Raw genomic sequence first — 20794 nt, 5'->3', positions numbered from 1 at the left:
GACCAATTCATGTCATACAAACTTCATTCACTGAAATATTTCAGGTTCTGTCTGGACTCCCCTCAACCACCAGTTAAAGAGAAGATGCAGGTTCAGATTAATCTAAAGGATATTTTCACCAAGAAGAAGCTTGGACTTGGATGTGGATAAATTTCTCAATGGAACAATGTTGAAGACTGCGGTACAGAGGACCTTGTGTTTTGATTCACTTCAACTCCAACTATATTTAGATCTGTAGCTCTGTCATAATTTGTATATTTTCTTGTCACACTTTGTTGGCAAAAAACTTTTATTGACCAGTTTCAAATTTAGTAGAAGGAAAGATTAAATAGAATTAAAATCTGAAGACATTCATTGTTACTTAATTTAATGAAATTTTGTTTATAATGACTGTAAAAATAATATAGTTTAAATCATGAACAAGGCCAAACAGTTTGAAAGGAAAACCTATAAGGTATCCAGCATTAGACATTTAATTATCAAGTTATTATAACAGTAGAATAAAAATAATGAAATTTGAATTTCTATTAAGACCAATGCTAATTTGTGATGTCTATTGATTGTATTTTCTAACAAATGATATTATTGGTAACATTGAGATTTCTGTATAGCCACTTACTGTTTTCACAGCGCTTCTGTACTATGTAAGGCTAAATATAGTGTAATAATGACAAAATCCCTCGAATTTGTAAATGGACCCATCTATTTTAAAGATAGTATGTGTAGAGGATGCATGTGCAGAAGAGTCTACTAAAATTTAAGGGGTGTAACACTATATTCAGCACTGCGTGATATGAAAAATACACTGGATTTTGGACTGAATTGAATTTTTGGGGCTTGAAAGGTTGCAATTTTGGTTAAGTGAGGACACGTTCTTGACTTCTTTAAAGGTACTGTGAATTTTATGCATAGTTGTCATAATTTTCACATTCATGAAAGAAATTTGCAAGATTCTGAGAATTTCTGTGAATAATATTAGTTCAAGTTAACTTGGCCTATAATAGCTGATTTCAAAGTAATATTAAATAGTATTGTTTTGTATGGTTTTAGGATTGAAGAGTTATTCCCCTTTAATGTAAATAGTCATGTGATATGAGCAGTCATCTTCACACCATCAAGAGTACAGAGTTAACATAATAGGGCTGAATGTTCTCTATGTATCTTGGTAGTGTGATGATGATGCTGTAATGAGAGTATGAGAGCTGCTGTTTTGTTTTTGCCTATGCAAGTTGCCAACTGTTTTATGATAAATTATATTAATGTAATTGTGCTTTCAAGTCACTTTGCATCAAGTTGCTTTGTGAATTTGAGAGATTTTGTTTCTTTGGTCAGTCTTGGGTAGTATTCTTATTAATTTTTTAAAAAACAGATTTTATATGAATTGAAAATTCTGGAAGGAATTCAACTTATATAATTTCTTTTTTCTCATAATATATCTGACAGTCGTTTATTTATTTTCCAAAACTCTGTATATTTAATTGTATGAGTGCATGACCAATTTGTTTTACCCTGGGGTAAATTGTTTGCCCCATGGTAAATTGTTTGCCCCTGTGGCAATGTCATTTCATTTTGTTTGTTGTTGGGCTTACCCCTTATGTTTTGCCATTTTTAGCTTGTATAATATTATTATCCATAAAGGAACGAAACTTTTTACAACATATCATCCAGTCTTTTCTCTTGATATTCACCCAACCATGGCCAGAACTTTGCATTTTGATAACCTGACAAAGTTCCAGGCTCATATCAGACATGATTCACAATTAGCAAGTCATAAGTCGAAGGCCACCAACCAATATTTCAAAGAGATTTTCAAAGGTCCTAGCTCATATCAGACATGATTCACAAATAGATCAAAGTACCTGCTGGAGGCCCCACCACAGAGCACCTTCACAATGTCGAGCTATTACAAAATACATCTAATACCTTGACATCATAGGGCACTTTTCTTGTATCACGAAAGTAACAATTAACCTTCTGTGAGACAGGAAAAGTGTCTAATAATGTCAATCTATTGCATGTAGTTGGTAAGAGCTAATATTTCTGAATGTTGAATTTATCTCTACAAGTATAGTTAAGTAGACTATGCCTACAGGACTTACTAGAACAAAGTAAGCAGAATTAATGGTGTGGCCAATTTGAAACAGAAGATCATTCTGGTCACAGATGACCAGATTATATTAGCATGTTCTTTGAATCTGTTTCCAATTGGTTTATTTCCCAGCCACTGCTTTTTGGTAACAGAAAAAACTATGCTCTCCAGAAAAGGCAAATAAATAACCCCATTTGAAACTTAACTGTCCAGGAAAACTCCGTTGAATAACTCAATCTGAATAGTGTTCCAGTTGGTAGTTCAATTTCTAATTGGCTTTTTGTAGTTTGAAGCCGATATATGCAAAGTAGAGTTCAACCCCCTTATGAGTTCTTTTATTTAGAAGACCAAAACGGTAACTATTTGAAGTAGTCTCGTTTGTCACAAACGTTAATATCTATAGTCGTTTTGTCGATATTCGAAAGAGATAAAATTTGTTGTCGGCTGCAAAGTTATTGAGCTGGAAACATTTGTACAGGGAAAAACTGTTAGTGAAATGAGTGTACGTTGCAGAATTACATAGATTTGTTGTCCATCATGAAATGAAACGGTTTCGTGTTAGCCACTTTGTATTTGAAGTGAAAATCAGAAAAGAGAACAATGTTGGTGCCCCCCCCCCCCACCCCTCTTTTCTATTTGTTACTGTATGGTATGCCTACCCTAAATCTGTAGCCTTAGGCTTACTCCTACAAACTTTGCAATGCAGTCGACATAGGCCAGTATGAACCAGCCAAGCTTACATCATAATTTCCAGTGTTCTCTTATGAGTGTTTCCACATTGAATCTCTTACTTCTAGGGAGGAGGCCCTGTTTTATAAAACCTGATCAGAAATGTGATATGATATTGAAATAGGCTTACTATCCTTCTGCAGATTGCCAAAGCAGTCAGGGCTCTTTTCCCATCTAAGCTTATATCTTTTGTCTCGCACATAGACTGATGTTCGCTTATCACTAAACAAAAAACAGGCAAGATCAAAATACTGACTGTGCGATGTAGCGAGATGTCTGTTTATCGTTACCAATTAGGAATCCCAATGATGATACGGTAGTGTATGATATGAATTTCGACCTATCAGTGATAAGATGACAATAGGTCCAACCCATCCCTTCGGTGCGAAGATGAAATGGGGGCCAGTTTAGAGGTAACCAAGCAAGTGTTGAGACAACATTCAAAGCTATATAATAACATAGAACTAGAATCTAATTGAATCCTATGTTTATTTTTTATTTTAACAGACCCCTAGACGAAGATCATTGAGATTACAGAGAATGAATGATTTATCCAGCTCCCAGTCCAGTGAAGGTAAGTCGACCATTTTAATCTCTGTACTGATTATATAGAATAACGGTCTTTCATAAGTAACATTTATAATGCCTAATATAATGAGAAAATAGACAATGCCTGTAGGGTACAGTACTGGACCTAACCAAATTGCAATCCACAAGTCGAAGGCCGCTAATGGTCAATATTTCAAAGAAATAAAGAATTTCCAGCTCACTTTAATTCAATGTTTGTTTTGAAATTTCCAGTTAACTCTCATAGGCTGAATTTTAGACATGAAATAAGACCCAATTCTGACCCATGTAAAATAAAAAGTTTATTATTATTAAGTGTTTTGATATCATTAAAATCTGTATAAAAGAAAAACCTAATAATGCTATAATATTATTTGTTGTAGAGTCGTCCTGTATTGATCTAACTGATGAACACCCTGAATATATAGATCTAACAAGTTCATTGAGCGTTTCTCCTTTATCCCTCAGACCAGTAAGTTATAACTTGTTATAGCCTAGTAATACCAATTATAAAACAAAGACAATTGCCGACTTGAGAGCTTCTAACTGCGTCAGACAGAGTTACCTTTAATGTTGGATTGAGCACTTCCTTTGATTGACCTTTATAGGCTTAGCCACAACTAATGATCATTATCACTATTTATATTTTATAATTGCAGGTTGTGTTACCATTGTCTCCTATAGAAGGTAGGACTATAGTTTGTGACGAGGAGATGTCATTGAAACTTCTTGCTTCTTATTTATTTTTCCAGTGCCTTTTTTCTATAAGTACTTGGTGCCATAACTATACAATAGAATCCTTATATAATGCGTTTCATATAATAAGTTATTCATGAGAAATCTTAAACTTATTGAGTTTTTGTCACTATTTGATCACATATTCAATACCTCAAATGATAGTGAAATCTCTTCCAGCTAGTACAGGTAGAAGAAGCAGAAGTAACAGTCGAAGAGGTCAGAGATCTAGTTCTCGACGTGGAGACGATAGTTCAGTAGAAATTATCTCAACACCTCAACCTTATACTACTAACAGACGAGCCAATCGTCGTAGAGGTAGAGAATATCATAATTACTGTATTCTTATCATTAGCTGAGCTTACACTGCTTAGTCTGGACCGAGTACGGTGTGACAGTGGCAGTGTAAACAGGTTAAAGGTACAAGTTACAAGTGTACACTGTGTCCAGCAAGAAACTTGGCTTGACACTAAAGAATCTTGGTCGAAAATTGGCTGTCATAGATAGAATAAGATAAAAAAAATGTGATACATACTTTGCTTGTTAAGTAATTCAACAGTTTAAAATATATAAAGACTAGCCACTATTCTGACAGAGCTGCATCACTGTCCACCTTCATTAGATCAATCAGGTACAAAAAACTCTTAAAGTCTAACAATTGAAAATATAGTAAAGTGTATACCACTATTCTCGTTAAATTTCCTCCATTGGTCATTGCATGCTGTATTTATTTTTAAGGTAGAGCCACTGAACCAGAATTAAACAATTCAGTACAAATATTACCCACTACGGATGTAGTTACTGTTGCTGACTCGTCTCAAGAGAGTCTAGAAGTTGCCTCCCCTCCCAGGTTCGTAAACTGATTACAAGTACTTACTCATTTGTGGAACTTGTTTTTGACTCTGCTCCAACTTGTTTTATTGAACGTCCAGTCGATTTCATGAATTCCGAACATACAAAACTCTTCAATCGAGCAGCCCCAAAGTAATATGTTAATTAAAATCAATATATTGTTTTATTCCAGAATATCTAGCCTTGCTAATAATCCAAATATCTACACCTCCCCCATTCCAGTCAAAATAACCTGTCCTATTTGTATGGATGATGATAGACAGGTCAGTCAAGATTTCTTTTTTTATACGCCAACAAATATTCAAATATTCAATACAAAGTTCCTACCCTTGATATACAGAAAATACAGATTTCTTTTTATATATACGCCCATAAATATTCAATTTTCATTTTGACAGTTGACAAAGTTTCCACACTTTATATATAGAAAATACACATTTCTTTGGCAGCACTGACAACACAAGGAGTTAAATACTTGTAGGCTAACCTGAAAATTCAGAATTCGAGAAAATTCCTCCCCCCCCCCATTATTATTATATGTATTATTTTCTATTTTTAGATCAAAAGAACTGGCCGACAGTTAACGTCAACAGTTTGTGGTCATATTTTCTGTAGTCAATGTATCAAACAGTCTCTACGATCATTCCATACCTGTCCAACGTGTCGTAAATCTTTACGTATGAATCAAATCCATCCCATCTTTCTATAATCTTTCATTAATTTTTATCTTGTCTGATTAATTAACAGAGCCAATAGAATAGAGAATTTCTAAACATTTCATAAATACGAGCAGTCTAATTAAAATAAGACCCAACTTTCATTTTGTTTTTTTTATTAGTTTCTATTTTTAGTATAGCCACTTCAGAGTAGAGCCTAAGGAACTATTGCAATATCAAATTAATGCAAAAAGCCATTACCTTACATTACTAGCTACCTGACCGTTGTTTGTTCCAAAACTTTAAGCATTTGGGATGAAGAATCCAGCTTTTGTTTCATAGTCAAATTATTATTTTCAGTATTAAACCAAAAATAGTGTAACTATTTAAAATTTCTACTTTGAACAAATACTTTTTTCACTGCCAGTAAAAAAGTAAAAAAAAATTAAAATATGGTGAAAATATGAATATATATATATGTATGATTATTCTATTTATAGTTTTTTTTGAAAACACATTAATATTGTGGCATTAGATATGATTTTGTGTAGTTTAATTTTATTTTATTGTATGTTATTAATATATATTTGTAAAGGTTGGTGTTTATTAAATATTGTATGGCAGATCAAGATATATTTTGAAAGAAAGAGTTTTAATGTGAGGTAGATTGTTGTAAAAGTTTGTGTAAATGATGAATATGGTAATTTCAAGGTATTTATGCACATGCAGATTGTGAATTGGAATAGTCTACTTTTTTCTGAGGTAGAATAAGTTGTTGTGTAAGAAATTTACAAGATTAACTTTTTATGTTGACTGAGTTGACAAACTCAGAACTCTGTGACCCTGTTCATAGGCCGCATAATTGCTATGTGGAACTTCTAAAAGGGATGTCGAGTTGACAAACCTGGATACAACAAAACATTATTAGCTATGTGGACTCTCTGAAAGGGATTTTGAGTTGACAAACCAAATATACCAAATAAACATTATTCGCTATTTGGACTGTCTGAAAGTGATGTTGAGTTGACAAACCAAATATACCAAATAAACATTATTAGCTATGTGGACTCTCTGAAAGTGATGTTGAGTTGACAAACCAAATATACCAAATAAACATTATTAGCTATGTAGAGTTGACAATCTAGTCTGTTGTTTATGATTTATGTATTTATCTTCTGGATGTGTACAGTGTATCTTAGCTTGAATTTAATAAGTTAGTATATATAATAGTTTTAGTTGAATGAGTTTAGCTAGAAAATGATGAAAACAGTTTGTATGTTGAGTGTCATACGTAACTAGGTATAGTTCTTACATAGAAATAACACACATGAACTTAGTTCACAGCCATTTTTGAATCTCGTATTTTTTAAATATTTCAACTAAACCTTTAAATCACTTTTAAATGGCTGTGAATGTGATTTGAAGGTTTTGTTGAATATTGTTCTAAAAAGATTGTTCAAACTGTTTTTTTAACTAAGTTTGTGTGTGTTATTTCATGTAAGAACCATACATAATTTCGTATGTGTTGAGTGTTTGAATTCTGTGTACAGTGGAGCCGTGTTTATCCGGTTGCTGATAATCTGGAAACCCCGATATCCGCACGTATAATTTGTAATCTAAAGCTAATTTCATATTCTTTTTGTTAAAATAAATTTGAAAATATGAGCACAATTATCTTGATATCTTGTACATCTGAAGTAATTTGTTAACCCTTAAACTTTTATTGAACTCTTCCACACATGCATTTCATTGACCATTTAATGTATGTTTAGAACAGTTCATTAACAAACTTGGGGGGTTTTGTAAAACATTTTCAGTCTTATAACTGATAAATTAACACTTGTAAGAATTAAGAATTAACTTGTGTTTTTCATTTCAATTGTGATTTGAATATTCATCTTGATCTTTGTATGTAGTTTTATAATAATCATTTGAAAGGTGAAGGTGATCAAATAACTACGTATTTTATGTTTAACAATTATTTTACAACGTTCTTTCAATTACAGTCGGGCCAAGATATTACTTCTCATCTGAAGACGATAGATTCAGACTTTGACAGTTCACTTTAATAAGATGTAGAATGATTGATAATAGAAACTACACAAGCCAAACATGAGGACTGTATTTAGTAATAAACAAATGAAACTTGTGTCTTGTTCATTACTAAACTAACCAAGCTACAAATGAGATAATTCATGTCCAGTTTAATTTTGTGTTAAAGAAATAGTAATTGTAACTACACAAACCAAACTTTTGTTTTGTTCATTACTACTTAAATGACCAGTAAAAAAGAGGTATAAAAGATATTGAATTAAACTTTCGAATCCAAACCTGTTTCATGTTCTTAACTATTTACAGTACCTTAAACTAAAGTGAACTCTTCATGTTTTAGTTTAGTTTCATTTATCAATCTCAAAATAAAAAGTGAACTGTTTAAACTTTACACCGCGCCTGGATGTACACAGCTATCTTGGCCTGACAAATACCATGTGATTTTTTATAAAATAATAAAAATAGTGCTATCACTGATCGGTTGTTATATTTCTAGGTGAAATATTTGGAACCCCCTGTGTTGACTCGGATTGTTATATTTCTGGGTGAGATATTGGGAATCCCCTGTGCTGGCTCGGGTTGTTATTTTTCTGGGTGAAATATTGGGAACCCCCTGTGTTGACTCTGGTTGTTATTTTTCTGGGAGAAATTTTGGTAACCCTCTATGCTGACTGGGGTTGTTATATTGCTGGGTGAAATATTGGGAACCCCCTGATCTAACTCGGGGTTGGTATATTTCTGGGTTAGATATTAGGAACCCCCTGTGCTGACTGGGGTTGTTATATTTCTAGATGAGATATTGGAAACCCCCTGTGCTTACTCGGGTTGTTATATTTCTGGGTGAGATATTGGGAATCCCCCGTGCTGACTCGGGTTGTTATATTGCTGGGTGAAATATTGGGGAACCCCCTGATTTGACTCGGGGTTGGTATATTTCTGGGTTAGATATTGGGAACCCCCTGTGCTGACTGGGGTTGTTATATTTCTAGATGAGATATTGGGAATCCCCTGTGCTGACTCGGGTTGTTATTTTTCTAGGTGAGATATTGGGAACCCCCTGTGCTGACTGGGGTTGTTATATTTCTGGGAGAGATATTGGGAATCCCCCGTGCTGACTCGGGTTGTTATATTGCTGGGTGAAATATTGGGAACCCCCTGATCTGACTGGGGTTGTTATATTTCTTGGTGAGATATTGGGAACCCCCTGTGCTGACTGGAGTTGTTATATTTCTAGGTGAGATATTGGGAATCCCCTGTGCTGACCGTGGAGTAAATAGTTTCATGTTGGCTAGATGTCAAGTTTGAATGTGAGCATCTTTAAAATCCCTTGACAGTTAAAATCTGAACAAGGTAGTAAAAAATTCCCATATTGCTCATGTTACCTTTTCCATAAGATTACTTGCCCTGATTTATTTACCACAACCTCTCAGCTGTTAGTGGAAGAAATTGAAGGGGACTAATACAAACCCAATAATGTTCAAAAGTTAATAATGTCATCTTATTTGCCAGCCCCAATTTGATACAGATCCCCTTTTTTTATTGGGTTTAAGCATTTTATTAAAGAGAAATTTAGGTTGATTGCAAAACGATATGCAACTTAGTATGAATCATAATCAGTTCTATAAATAGCTTTTTGCATTTTAGCTATTTATATCCTAGTTGGGCGTGACGAAATATGTATTGTATTAATTCATCAAGGTCCACGCCCCTTTAAACTGCCTATTCCAATTATTCAGGAAAAGACAACTCCTGTCACGTGACGTTACTTTCCCACCTGTGCGCATGAGCAATAGGATAATCAAGATGGCGGATTACCCTTGTTTTGTTGAGAAAGTATGAGGATTAAAACCATGGATTTAAACATTTTTGTGATTCTGATTCATCATATAATCTGACATTCATGTCAAGGAATTATTTATTTCTCATGCTAACTTTTTATAAAACCATTTTATCTGCATAATCAATGTGATTTTATGACTTGAAAAGAAAAGATAATTCGCAAGGAAGTGTCACAAAATAAACCACATTCAACCATGTCATTTCTAAGCAGTGTCAAAAAGTTTTTTCGTTTGGCTGACGAGGTGAAGAAAAAGGATATTTGGAGCGTTAACATCAAAAGAGACGAAGATCCCTTAACCACATGGACTATAGTTGGAGAGCTTGGTGATGGTGCCTTTGGGAAAGTATACAAGGTAATAAATGTAAAATGACATCCTGTCAGTGTCACTGACAATGCTACTGTCATTGTTCATATGGCACTGTCATCTCTGGCAGTTATGTTTTTTTCTTTGTTCATTAAAAATCAAGCACCATCATTTATAATACACATGAGGGATTGAGGGTACCCTACAATAACACATTTGAATGTCAAAAAAATTAGATCTAGGCCAAGTCCACCGAACAGGAAAGGAATATGTTTATGATTACCCACTGTGTCGGTTTGTGTATTATTATGTAAGGTGCTTGAACACTCACGTTGTACGTTGGGTTGAAAGTTTCACCATCATGGTTTTATTTACAGTAAAGTTCTTAATTCATCGCTATAGGTACGCATCTCATGACAATTTCTGAGAAATTGACGATGATTTTTGGTTAATTTATCTCAACTCTGCAATTTTAATACTTATCAGATATTTGTTTTCTTATTTGTAAGCCAGTAATGATGTCAATGCTTTTGTAGATTTACTTATTATAATTGATAGTCCAGAATGATCTTCTTAAGGTTTACAATATTGATGCTTTGTTTTCCACAAGATTTTATTAACTCATACTTGTACAGTGTCATTAAATGTTACAAAATCAATTTAGTGCTAATTGAGGTTTAAATTTCTCTGCCAATCTCTCTTGCTCTCAGATATTTTCCACTTCCCTACTTCTTCCTTGGCAGTAAACTGTGATCTGGTATGATCATTGATCTCAGATTAATCATCCATCTTCTTAGTGGCCATCTAAAGCAGCTATGAAAAGCCTGATTTCCACTTTCCTACTCTATCCATGGCAGTTAACTGTCATTTCATTGATCTTGTAAAATCATTCTTCCTCTAAGAAACCATCTTAAACAGCTTTGAGAAGTTAATTATTAAGATTATTGACACTAAACTCTATGCTACTGTCTACTGTCTAGTATAATTAGGTGGTAATTAACAACCATGAATCATTACATCATTCCTGATTATAGTCTGATCATCTGACCTCTATTTGTATCTTATTATTCTTCAGCTTTCCAAACCAAACTAATGTTTAGGTAAATTTTATTAATGTCACATATTGAAAATCATTGATATGTTTTAATAAAAGATAACCTGAATATTACAGTAATAGCCAGTCATTTTAAAGCCCCAGTTGGACTAGATTGGCAGATACTGTCAAATTAACATCCCTGGAGACAAACTTTCTATTGTTCAACCAAAATTATATAAAGTCTTATGAATATCAGTAACCTTGAGTCCACGCCCATGTTTTGTTTTGTTTTGTAGCAGATTTTACATTTTTTCATTGATTACTTAGATAAGTTTTAATAGATAACAACATAGTATTTGTAACTTTGACTTGAGACCATGGTCCTCTGCTGTTTTTTTACCAAGCTTAAAGTTCATTTTTCCCATTGATAACTGTTTTAAGGTTTAAATAATACAGAAAACCATTTTAACGATGTTTTAATGTAACTTTGTCCATGTGTCAGTTTCTTCTGTTAAAATAGTAAGCTTAACTTGTTACTTTTAATTACCCTAAATAGTCTGCTAGGCGATTAGGTGCCGTGAGTTCGAATCCACCTCGAAAAAAAAATTTTATGCCTGTGCCAGTGCTTTCGAGAGTTAGCCAGGTGCGGTTCTTATCCCCTAATATCTAAATTTGATATCCACCTAGCCCTGATCTATAGCCTATTAATACAAACAATGAATTATTTATGATGAAAAAGTCAACTTGACCGGAGATTTTTATCTTTGACTCCATTTACAACTTGTGATAATAGAACATCAAACACTGTAGTTATTTACTGTACTGGAGTCTGGGGGCAATATATTATCAATCATATAACTGTAACAATTGATACACTGTGTTCACAACTCCCTATAATCAGTTGTAATATAGCAGTCCATATTTGTCATATATCACTATTATATATTGTTAATATCTAGGCAAGTCCATATCATCAACAACATGCTGTGTCCACAATAACCAGTTGTAGGCTAATACAGCTGTCCATATTTGTTATACATCACTGTTACATATTGTTATTTTATAATATGTAGATAAATTCATATGACATAAATATATACAACAAAAGGCTCAGTACAGTGCTTACGGTATTGTGATTACCTTTGTCTTACATCATTGTTACTCTAGAGGCAGGTCCATATCAGGTCAATGCCTAGTACTAGTACACTACTTATGATGATGTGGTTACATCTTTGTTAAACATTGCTATTACATTTTGTTATTAATAGCAGATCCATGTCATATTAGTATTGGGTGTTTCATAAACACTGGCCAAGGTGACATAAGAAAGAATTAGTGTATAACAATATGCTGATTGTGCTTGGTACACTATAATAGTTACATCTTTATCATGTCTTTATGGGTTGGCCAATTCAAGGCTATAAGGTTAATGTGTCATTTGATTTAACAAATTGATAAGTTAGCTTGCACTAATCAGGACAAAGCATAGTCTGTTGAAATATTAGAATAGAATCTCAAGTTTTTAATATTCAATATTTCCCACTACAATATAATCCTGATTGTCAGTACATCTAATACAACTCTGTGTCAGGCACACTCTATATTTTATCTGACATAACTGGCAGTAGGTAATGCAGAACGGATTCTACTGAGTGGTTTAGATCATTTTATATAATTTTATTTTGTATAATACAGCCACTGATAAATAAAATGATCTTAAAACCTCCCTTTCCATTATTTAAAACTTAGTGTTAGTATATACAGGAGCTCCTGTCAGACATGCCTGGCAAATAGGCCTACAGACGGGGGTTCTAGCCAACAATAATAGGAGTCTAGTTTGTGGTTAAGATCTTTTTATTGCTTCACTGACTGTTTACTACTTCTCTTTCATCTATGTATTATTTAAAACTTGTGAGAACGTTGTATAAAAGACTAGAGATATGTTGTTAAAGTGGTTGGTATTCTGTTAAAGCTAATACTAGGGTAAAGAAGGTGTGAATATAAGCCCTGTTAAGATATACAGTATTATCTTTGTATTAGTAGATATGTGAGATACAGAGTTAGTGTAATTTGTTGACACAATAGACAATAACTTGTCTTTACCTTTAATCTTTCTCTCTTTCTCTTCCATTTTCACTGATGTTTGAGGGATATTCTTAATGAGTTTTATAGATTGTAATGTTTTGACACGGTCGGAACCCTCTCTTGTTATTATCTGTATTATGGTATAGTAAAGACATATATATTGAAAAAGACAGTGAAATTATTAGTTTAAGGTATAATTGAAGAGATTTTGCTTTTAGTTGTAGTACGGTACTGTACAGTACTTTACATATATATTCAAGACCCAAATCAACTCTCAAAAATGGCGAATCATTGCCTTTAGGTCTGATCAACGTTAATGAGTGTAATAACTGTCAGTGAATATCATCTTGTTAAGTTGTTGTCTCAATATCTCACCTGTATATTTACTTATTATAATTTGTCAGTGTAAACTAGGTCAGTTTTATATCATACCTCCAGTGTAAAATTTGAAAGAAAGTGAGTTACCTTTTGTATGAAAACATAAACTCTTACATGTCTTAAGTCTTGTTTAGGTTTAAAATTGGGTGAGGTAGCATGTATTTTTGGCCAACTTTTTTACACTCGAAACATTTTTTTGTAAGATATCCACCCCTTGGCCTGTAAAAGTTGATGTTATGTGACTAGTTGTAATATATATGATTTTATTTGATAAAAGAAATGTATTTTGTTGATATTTACAAGTTGTAACCCTACCAGTCTACCATAGACTATAGAATATTGCTATATAAGCTACCTGGTGTACATTATTTCTCACCCCCCTCCTCTCTATCAAATAGAGTGCGATTCATTCATCTATTCATTGAGGTTTAATCTAAGTTACAAGCTGTGTTGAAACATCCATTCAATCATTTTTACGCTCACTCTTTCCGGCTGTCTATTTCTGTCTGAGAATTGAGAATCTAAGTCCATTCATTCATGTTACTTTTATTCTTGCATTCATTCAATTATTTATTCATTTCTACTATCTGTTTATTACAGACTGAGAATAAAGAGTCAAAGCTACTAGCAGTGTTAAAACATTCTTTCTTTCATTCATCCCTTGTTCATTTCTACTATCTGTTTATTACAGACTGAGAATAAAGAGTCAAAGCTACTAGCAGTGTTAAAACATTCTTTCTTTCATTCATCCCTTGTTCATTTCTACTATCTGTGTATTTCAGGCTGAGAATAAAGAGTCAAAGCTACTAGCAGTGTTAAAACATTCTTTCTTTCATTCATCCCTTGTTCATTTCTACTATCTGTTTATTTCAGGCTGAGAATAAAGAGTCAAAGCTACTAGCAGCGTTAAAACAGGTAGAAATCAAGTCGGAGGAAGATTTAGAAGATTTTATAGTTGAGATTAATATATTAGCTGAATGTAAACATCATAATGTGGTTGGTCTACATGAAGCTTTTTATAAAGATGGAAACTTATCGGTAAGATACGGTACTAGCTTGTTGACACTGATAGCTGATAGCTTTGATTTACACCATTCCAATTTTTAGTCAAACATCTTCAATTCCACTAAAACTGAATGTTTTATGACAAATCACAGAGGCTGCTACTGATATGTAAGACCTTTTCGATAGTGAAATCAGAAAACTATAGTTTTAGTGGAATTTCAGGAATCACAGAAGTCTGATTGAAAATCGGAATATTGCAAAGCAATGTTGCACTACAATAATACACACAAAAGTTTAGAAAACCTCTTAACAATCTCTTTAGAAAGCTATTTTAATATAACAAGGTTCTTGAAATTGATCACTTCCCATTTTCTCGTTATTTTTAACCCATTACTCATCATATGAAGAATTAATAGTCTCTTCTATTATTTATATCTTTCTTTTTCCTGTTTTATATTTTATGGATTAAATTTGACTTTATGTAAATTATTTTATGTACTGTCATGTTTGAGTGTAAACTAGACACACACTAGTTGTATATTGTATTTAAGTGTCATATGACTCCTACATATGATATCAAAATACCAGAGTGAAGTTGTGTACATTGTAACACCTTGTGGTCATTTTGTAAACAAATTAAACTAGTGATTGCAATTCATAGTTTATAGGAATAAGATTTTTACACTTGGTCTGTTGCTTTTGAAGTTCCTGAGAAACATTTGTATAATTGTAGGGCTAGTAAAATGTTAAATCTCCCTTTGAGAAAACCCGCATCTGAATTCTTTTTAGACAGCATACCTGATGGTACTTCTCTTTGGAGGAGTCAACTATTATACAAGAGTTTGATTAACGGAATTGTCTTGCTTGTACTGATTTTTATTTGACAGCTTTGCATCGTAATTTATACCAATTATTCAGAATCTTTTCTTCTCCTTTTAATCATTACTTTTAGACATGTCAGAAACTTCAGGGTTTGAATTAGCACTTGTGTCACCGTAGCGACCAAATCGCGGAAAGGGTTGTATTGAGATGCTGTATGTTAAGAACTGTGGATATTAAAGTATAAAAAGTGTAATAATGAAATACAGTGATATTGTATCCTGTTATATAGGTGTTATACCGGTACTAAATATGGTGTATATTAAAATAGTCTCTATTGTATAACAGTTTATATCAAGGTTAACTCACTATTAACTTTCTATTGTTTTATATCATAGCTTCAATATCTACATGCTGTTCAACTCTTGACTCTCTGAATTATACTCTGTTAGTGGATGCAAAGACATACATCAAATCTTAGGTTATGTGTTTAGGGATTGTCAAGAGGTTTTCTAAACTTATTATATGTATCGGGGACACTGATAGAATCACCTTACACCATTTCTTTTTTCTGTCAGACGTCTGATTTAAAGATTAAAATGGTGCAAATCGATGTTATCAGTGTCCCTGATACACTTACAAAAGCCTTCACATATGCTAGTAATTTTGCTTTTAAATTCTCTAATGAGACATGTGTTTTAAGTGCAACAGACTCAACCCATGCCAATTTACTTCACTGCACACTGCATGCAGTTGTTTGTCTTATTACTTCAATAAAATGTTGTCTGAGCAACAGGAAGCCAAATCTGATCTACATCTATATTCAAAGATTTCTAAACACATCACTGACTTTATCTTTTGAATTAAAACATGTCCTTCATACTTCAGTAATAATACTAGAATACCTTGTTGTCAACAGACAAAACTATATTATATTTATTTACTATAGTAATACATTCAATCAACCATCATATATAGTTAATTTCATTTCTTATTTCAATCATTCAATAAGATCTTGGTTTATAAATACACACTTTTAATATTCAAATATTTAAAGGGATTGTCAACAGGTTTTCTAAATGTTATATATGTTTGATGACATCACTAATCACTTCTATCACATAAGACCTTTCAAGATTAGTGACGTCACAAACGGTGGAATTGCAGGAACCACAGAAAACTGATTGAAAATTGAAATGGTGCAAATTGATGCTATCAGTGTCTCTGATGGACACATACAAACTTTAGAAAACTTCTTTAAAATCCCTTTAATTCATTTCTTAAGATCCTGTTTCATATAAAAACACGTTTATAAAAGTAAAATATTTAAAAATTTTCACTTGATTTAGATGATAAATTCACCATATTTATACAATAAAATCATTATTCTTTTATTATCATTTAAAATTAATATAAATTATAGATCATAAAATAAATAACATAACCTTCAGACTTCATATTAACAGATATGATAGATATTTTAAAACCAAATTGTTGCCAAATATTAGAAATAAAATATAACTTATTGCCAAGTTTTTTTTTATAAGATCGTATCAATATTTAAGAATATGGTGAATGAATAAATAAAATACAAAGCTCTGATTTACAATGGTGCTTTTATTAGCAATAGAACACATTTATAAACAAACTTTTCCTTACTACAAAACACATTAACATTATCTTAGTTGACAAACTCAAATGATTTTCCTATTACTATAACTTCCTTGCTTAAACTTAGTCTTTTTTGTAAAATAATATTCCCTTAACCATTTAACAACTATAGATTGAATAAACTATTAAACAGGTCTTAATTTTTAATACAAATTCAAAAGTCAAAAGTAAAAGTGGTAATAAGTAAACAAAAATTAATACAATTTTTTGACTCAGCTCTATATTTGGCTTTGTGGAAGACTTATGAATTATTAAGACATTGAAAATCAGGATATAAAGTCATCTTGCCTTTTACTTCTTTTGTTTTTACATGCATCTTATTTCTAATTAGGTATCTCAGATCCTGTTGCTCAGTGAATTAGACACGTGCTCGCTATCCTGAAGGATGAAGGTCTAAGGTTCAATCCTGGCATAGGTCGAGATAAAACCTTTGGATTTTCTAACCCAGTTTTCTTCGATAACAATTGATGATCAAGAGTAGGCTTATATATAGTTGCCCTTTGAAAATTTCCCTCATTGCACACTGCATGACATTGCTCTTCTTCATTAGTCCAGCTAATGTCAATATTTTATTTTTTAGATGTTTATTGAGTTTTGTGAGGGTGGGGCGTTGGATAGTATTATGGTGGACCTAGAGAAGCCCCTGTCAGAGGACCAGATAAGATATGTCTGTCATGAGATGTGTGAGGGGTTGGTGTATCTTCATGATAATAAAGTTATACATCGTGATCTCAAGGCTGGAAACGTTTTACTAACTTTAGATGGGGACGTTAAACTAGGTAGGTATTGGTCATTAGTCATTACTCTCATGTAGAATGTGTATGTACCATTTCCCTCATTGTAAACCACAGGGCATTCCATATCATGAACACAAGTCTCATTGGCAAGTACAGCTAAAGTCTAGTCTACAGCTCTAGTTAGACATGACTGGCAAATAGATAAATACAGCCAAAACAACAGTTTAAAGCTCTAGTCAGACATCACTGATAAGTACAGCCAAATCAACAAGATCTAACATATAAAAAAAATGAAACCAGACCATGTTGATAAGTTCCTATGACAAGATGATTTACATGACTTGCCCCCTCCAAATCAACAATCAGAAAGAAAGTATAAAAATATATGTCAGACTAAATGTTGATATGACAAAATGATAAATATTGAGTAGATACATATTATAGCCCTAGGGTAGTCAATCTAATATCTCTATATTTTATATATTAATTTGTTTGATGGATGACAATTCAATTCTCCAAATACCTTCATATTCAAATGCATCACTTTACTCTATTTAATAACAGTCAACCAATGTCTAAACCATGCTCTCTTATCAATAGATAGATGAGACTGGGGTTCACTTTATCAAAATAACTTCATATTCATGCATTACCCTACACAACACCCTTTAGCCTATGACCTCATTTCGGGGTGGAGATCACATTAAAAATGATAATGAATGTTCTTTCTATTTTAAAATGTTACTGTTTATTGATTGGGACTAATTCAAATATCAGTCATTATGGCACAAAACAACCATTGTGAAATATAATAAGTGACCTTAAGGCAAATTAAATGCACTTATAAGTTTAAAGATTTAAATTTGAAACATTATTTATCTCTAGGCTTCAAATTTATAATTTCAATTCAATGCAAACTAAAATATATTATGTTATTGAGGCAGTTCTTACTTCCCCTTCTAGAGCACCCGATTCAACTGAACTTTGACTGAGATTGTGACCTTGGCATCTTATTCGGAGAGTCCACATAGTATATATTGATATTACCTCTTCCGAGACTCTTTCTGATGCCACCAATTCTGGAATTGTGACCTTGACAGCCTATTCAGAGAGTCCACATAGCTAATAATGTTTATTATGTATTTGGGACAGCCTATTCAGAGAGTCCACATAGTTAGTAATGATATTATGACATGAGAATGTAAAGAAATGATTGAAGTAGAGAATATAATTTAGGAGAGTTGACGTAGTTGAAGAAATGATCTAAGTAGTGTATAAATGATCAAGGAAACTAGAAAAGGAATAATATTACTTCCTATTACAGACAGAGATTGGGCGTTAACTTATATATTAATGTCACAATATCTGTTGCTCATATTCAGATAATTTTATACGTTTTATTCTAGCGTAATTTTTAAAAATGTATTTTTTGTTAACCCTTAAAATAATGGTATGACCTATTTTCAGTCTGTATCTGCATACTTCGTTAAATTCAAAAATCCCTGAAAATTTGTGAAATAATAAAACCATAATTGATAGAGTATGTACTGTGTATTATATTAAGTTTGGTAAACAGTAAAATATAGGTCATTACATATACACTGAATAATTCTCTCTCAAAATATCTCTTTTATATATTATAGTATTATATATTGTTATTAAAATCACGTACTTTTATCTATAAATAGATGGGCTGTGTTTCACTTAATCCAAATAGCTTTATATGGGACAATGAATTTTGATCAATGAAAACAACTTTTTATCATAAAAGAGGGGTTTCCTGTGTTTATACAATATCCATGAGTTTGTATATATGTTTATGTTTGTCGTCCAAGGTGAACTGTGAAGAAACCATGGAGAATACTGATGTCATTACTATTTTGATTATTTATGAAATATTGATAGAAATTTATATTTTAATTTTAATAAAATCTTGTATAATTTCAGCTGATTTTGGTGTGTCTGCTAAAAATACTAAAACTCATCAGAGACGTGATACCTTTATTGGGACACCATATTGGTAAGTTCAGGTTTTATTTTAATGACTGAGGTTATGAAATTTGGTTTCATTAGCTGATAAAGAAGTTCTCTAAGAAAAGAACCTGTGACTACCATTTGTTACAAGGTAAATGACGTCATGTTAAATCTAACACAATGTGCTAAAGCTTGTTTCAATTTGATGGTTAAAACAGCTTTTTTGGAACAAACAAATAGAAACTTTACAAAGATAGATACAGCATTAGGAATAAATGTTTTCTGTCTATATTACAGGATGGCACCAGAAGTTATATTATGTGAAACATTAAAAGATACACCGTATGATTATAAAGCTGATATCTGGTCTCTGGGTGAGTTTCTGTTTCTGGTCTTAGAGTAATTATTAGTAAGCAAACACAGCAAGAAGTCTGTGACAAAAGCAAATACATTGAACTGGAGTGAGAATTCAAAGAGAATATTCTACATATTCTATATGTTGCACTTGTTATTAGAGTTATCAAACTTACAGACTAAGAGCAAGAGGTCTGTGTCAATCCCTTTATCACCAATTCTTGCCTGTGCCAGGCTGTATGAATTCCTCCTTAAAGTGGTGAACACCTTTTATACTGTGTAAAATGGATTATCAGAAGAGTAGGATGTAAAACTCTATTCCATTCATTGTTTGTGTTATTTATTGTTAGTGTCGTTATTTAAATGTTGTGTGTCTTTATTTCAGGTGTAACGTTGATCGAGTTTGCCCAGATGGAGCCACCTAATAATGATATGCATCCAATGAGAGTTTTAATCAAGATACAGAAATCAGATCCACCAAAACTCGACAGTCCTTCAAGATGGTGAGAATTACAAACTTTAAATAGTTCAATCAGACTTATTTTGTGTTCATAACCCTTTTAAACAAAGAAAGTCAACGGCTCATGTTGCACGTGGGGGGGGGGCCACAGTGGCTCAGTGAGTAAGACACTTGATAACCTGAAGTCCAGGGTTCAATCCCAGCATAGGTCGAAATAATACCTTCAGATTTTTCAACCCAGCTTCCCCCTGTCAGTGATGCAGGTAAGAGGGGCTGACATAGAGATAGCATCTGGTCATTCGGATGGGACAAAGTTCAATATATATTTATGTGAATCTATTTTTAATGTTTTTAGGTCTAAGAAGTTCAGTGATTTTCTGACTAAATGTTTGATAAAAGATGCTGATCAGAGAGCCAATGCTAGAGAACTGTTAGAGGTAATAAACATTTT

At 32.6% G+C, this 20794-nt stretch overlaps 2 protein-coding genes across 2 annotated transcripts in view; both read left to right on the top strand.

Moving 5' to 3' along the window:
• Positions 1-3213: 3213 nt before the first annotated feature.
• Positions 3214-5681, top strand: LOTGIDRAFT_236870 (hypothetical protein; the record flags this gene model as incomplete). The annotated part of the gene is made up of 8 exons (XM_009068029.1): positions 3214-3231; positions 3326-3392; positions 3769-3857; positions 4045-4072; positions 4301-4438; positions 4859-4970; positions 5145-5235; positions 5532-5681. 8 exons carry the CDS (start codon positions 3214-3216, stop codon positions 5679-5681), a joined length of 693 nt encoding a protein of 230 aa, XP_009066277.1.
• A 3792-nt stretch (positions 5682-9473) lies between these two features.
• LOTGIDRAFT_223090 (hypothetical protein) overlaps positions 9474-20794 on the top strand; it is a gene marked incomplete at its 3' end in the record, with an annotated part of 67278 nt that continues 55957 nt past the window's right edge. Inside the window, exons 1-7 of the mRNA XM_009068028.1 lie at positions 9474-9872; positions 14197-14361; positions 17399-17597; positions 19503-19575; positions 19827-19903; positions 20269-20386; positions 20699-20780. Of these exons, the coding sequence (XP_009066276.1) occupies positions 9714-9872; positions 14197-14361; positions 17399-17597; positions 19503-19575; positions 19827-19903; positions 20269-20386; positions 20699-20780 (873 nt within the window). The 5' untranslated portion in view covers positions 9474-9713. The remainder of the gene's footprint in view (positions 9873-14196; positions 14362-17398; positions 17598-19502; positions 19576-19826; positions 19904-20268; positions 20387-20698; positions 20781-20794) is intronic.

The sequence above is a fragment of the Lottia gigantea genome (genome assembly GCF_000327385.1).
Source record: "Lottia gigantea unplaced genomic scaffold LOTGIsca_88, whole genome shotgun sequence".
NCBI lineage: Eukaryota > Metazoa > Mollusca > Gastropoda > Lottiidae > Lottia > Lottia gigantea.
Note: the sequence above shows the minus strand (reverse complement) of the source record. Positions and strands in the feature narration are given on the sequence as shown.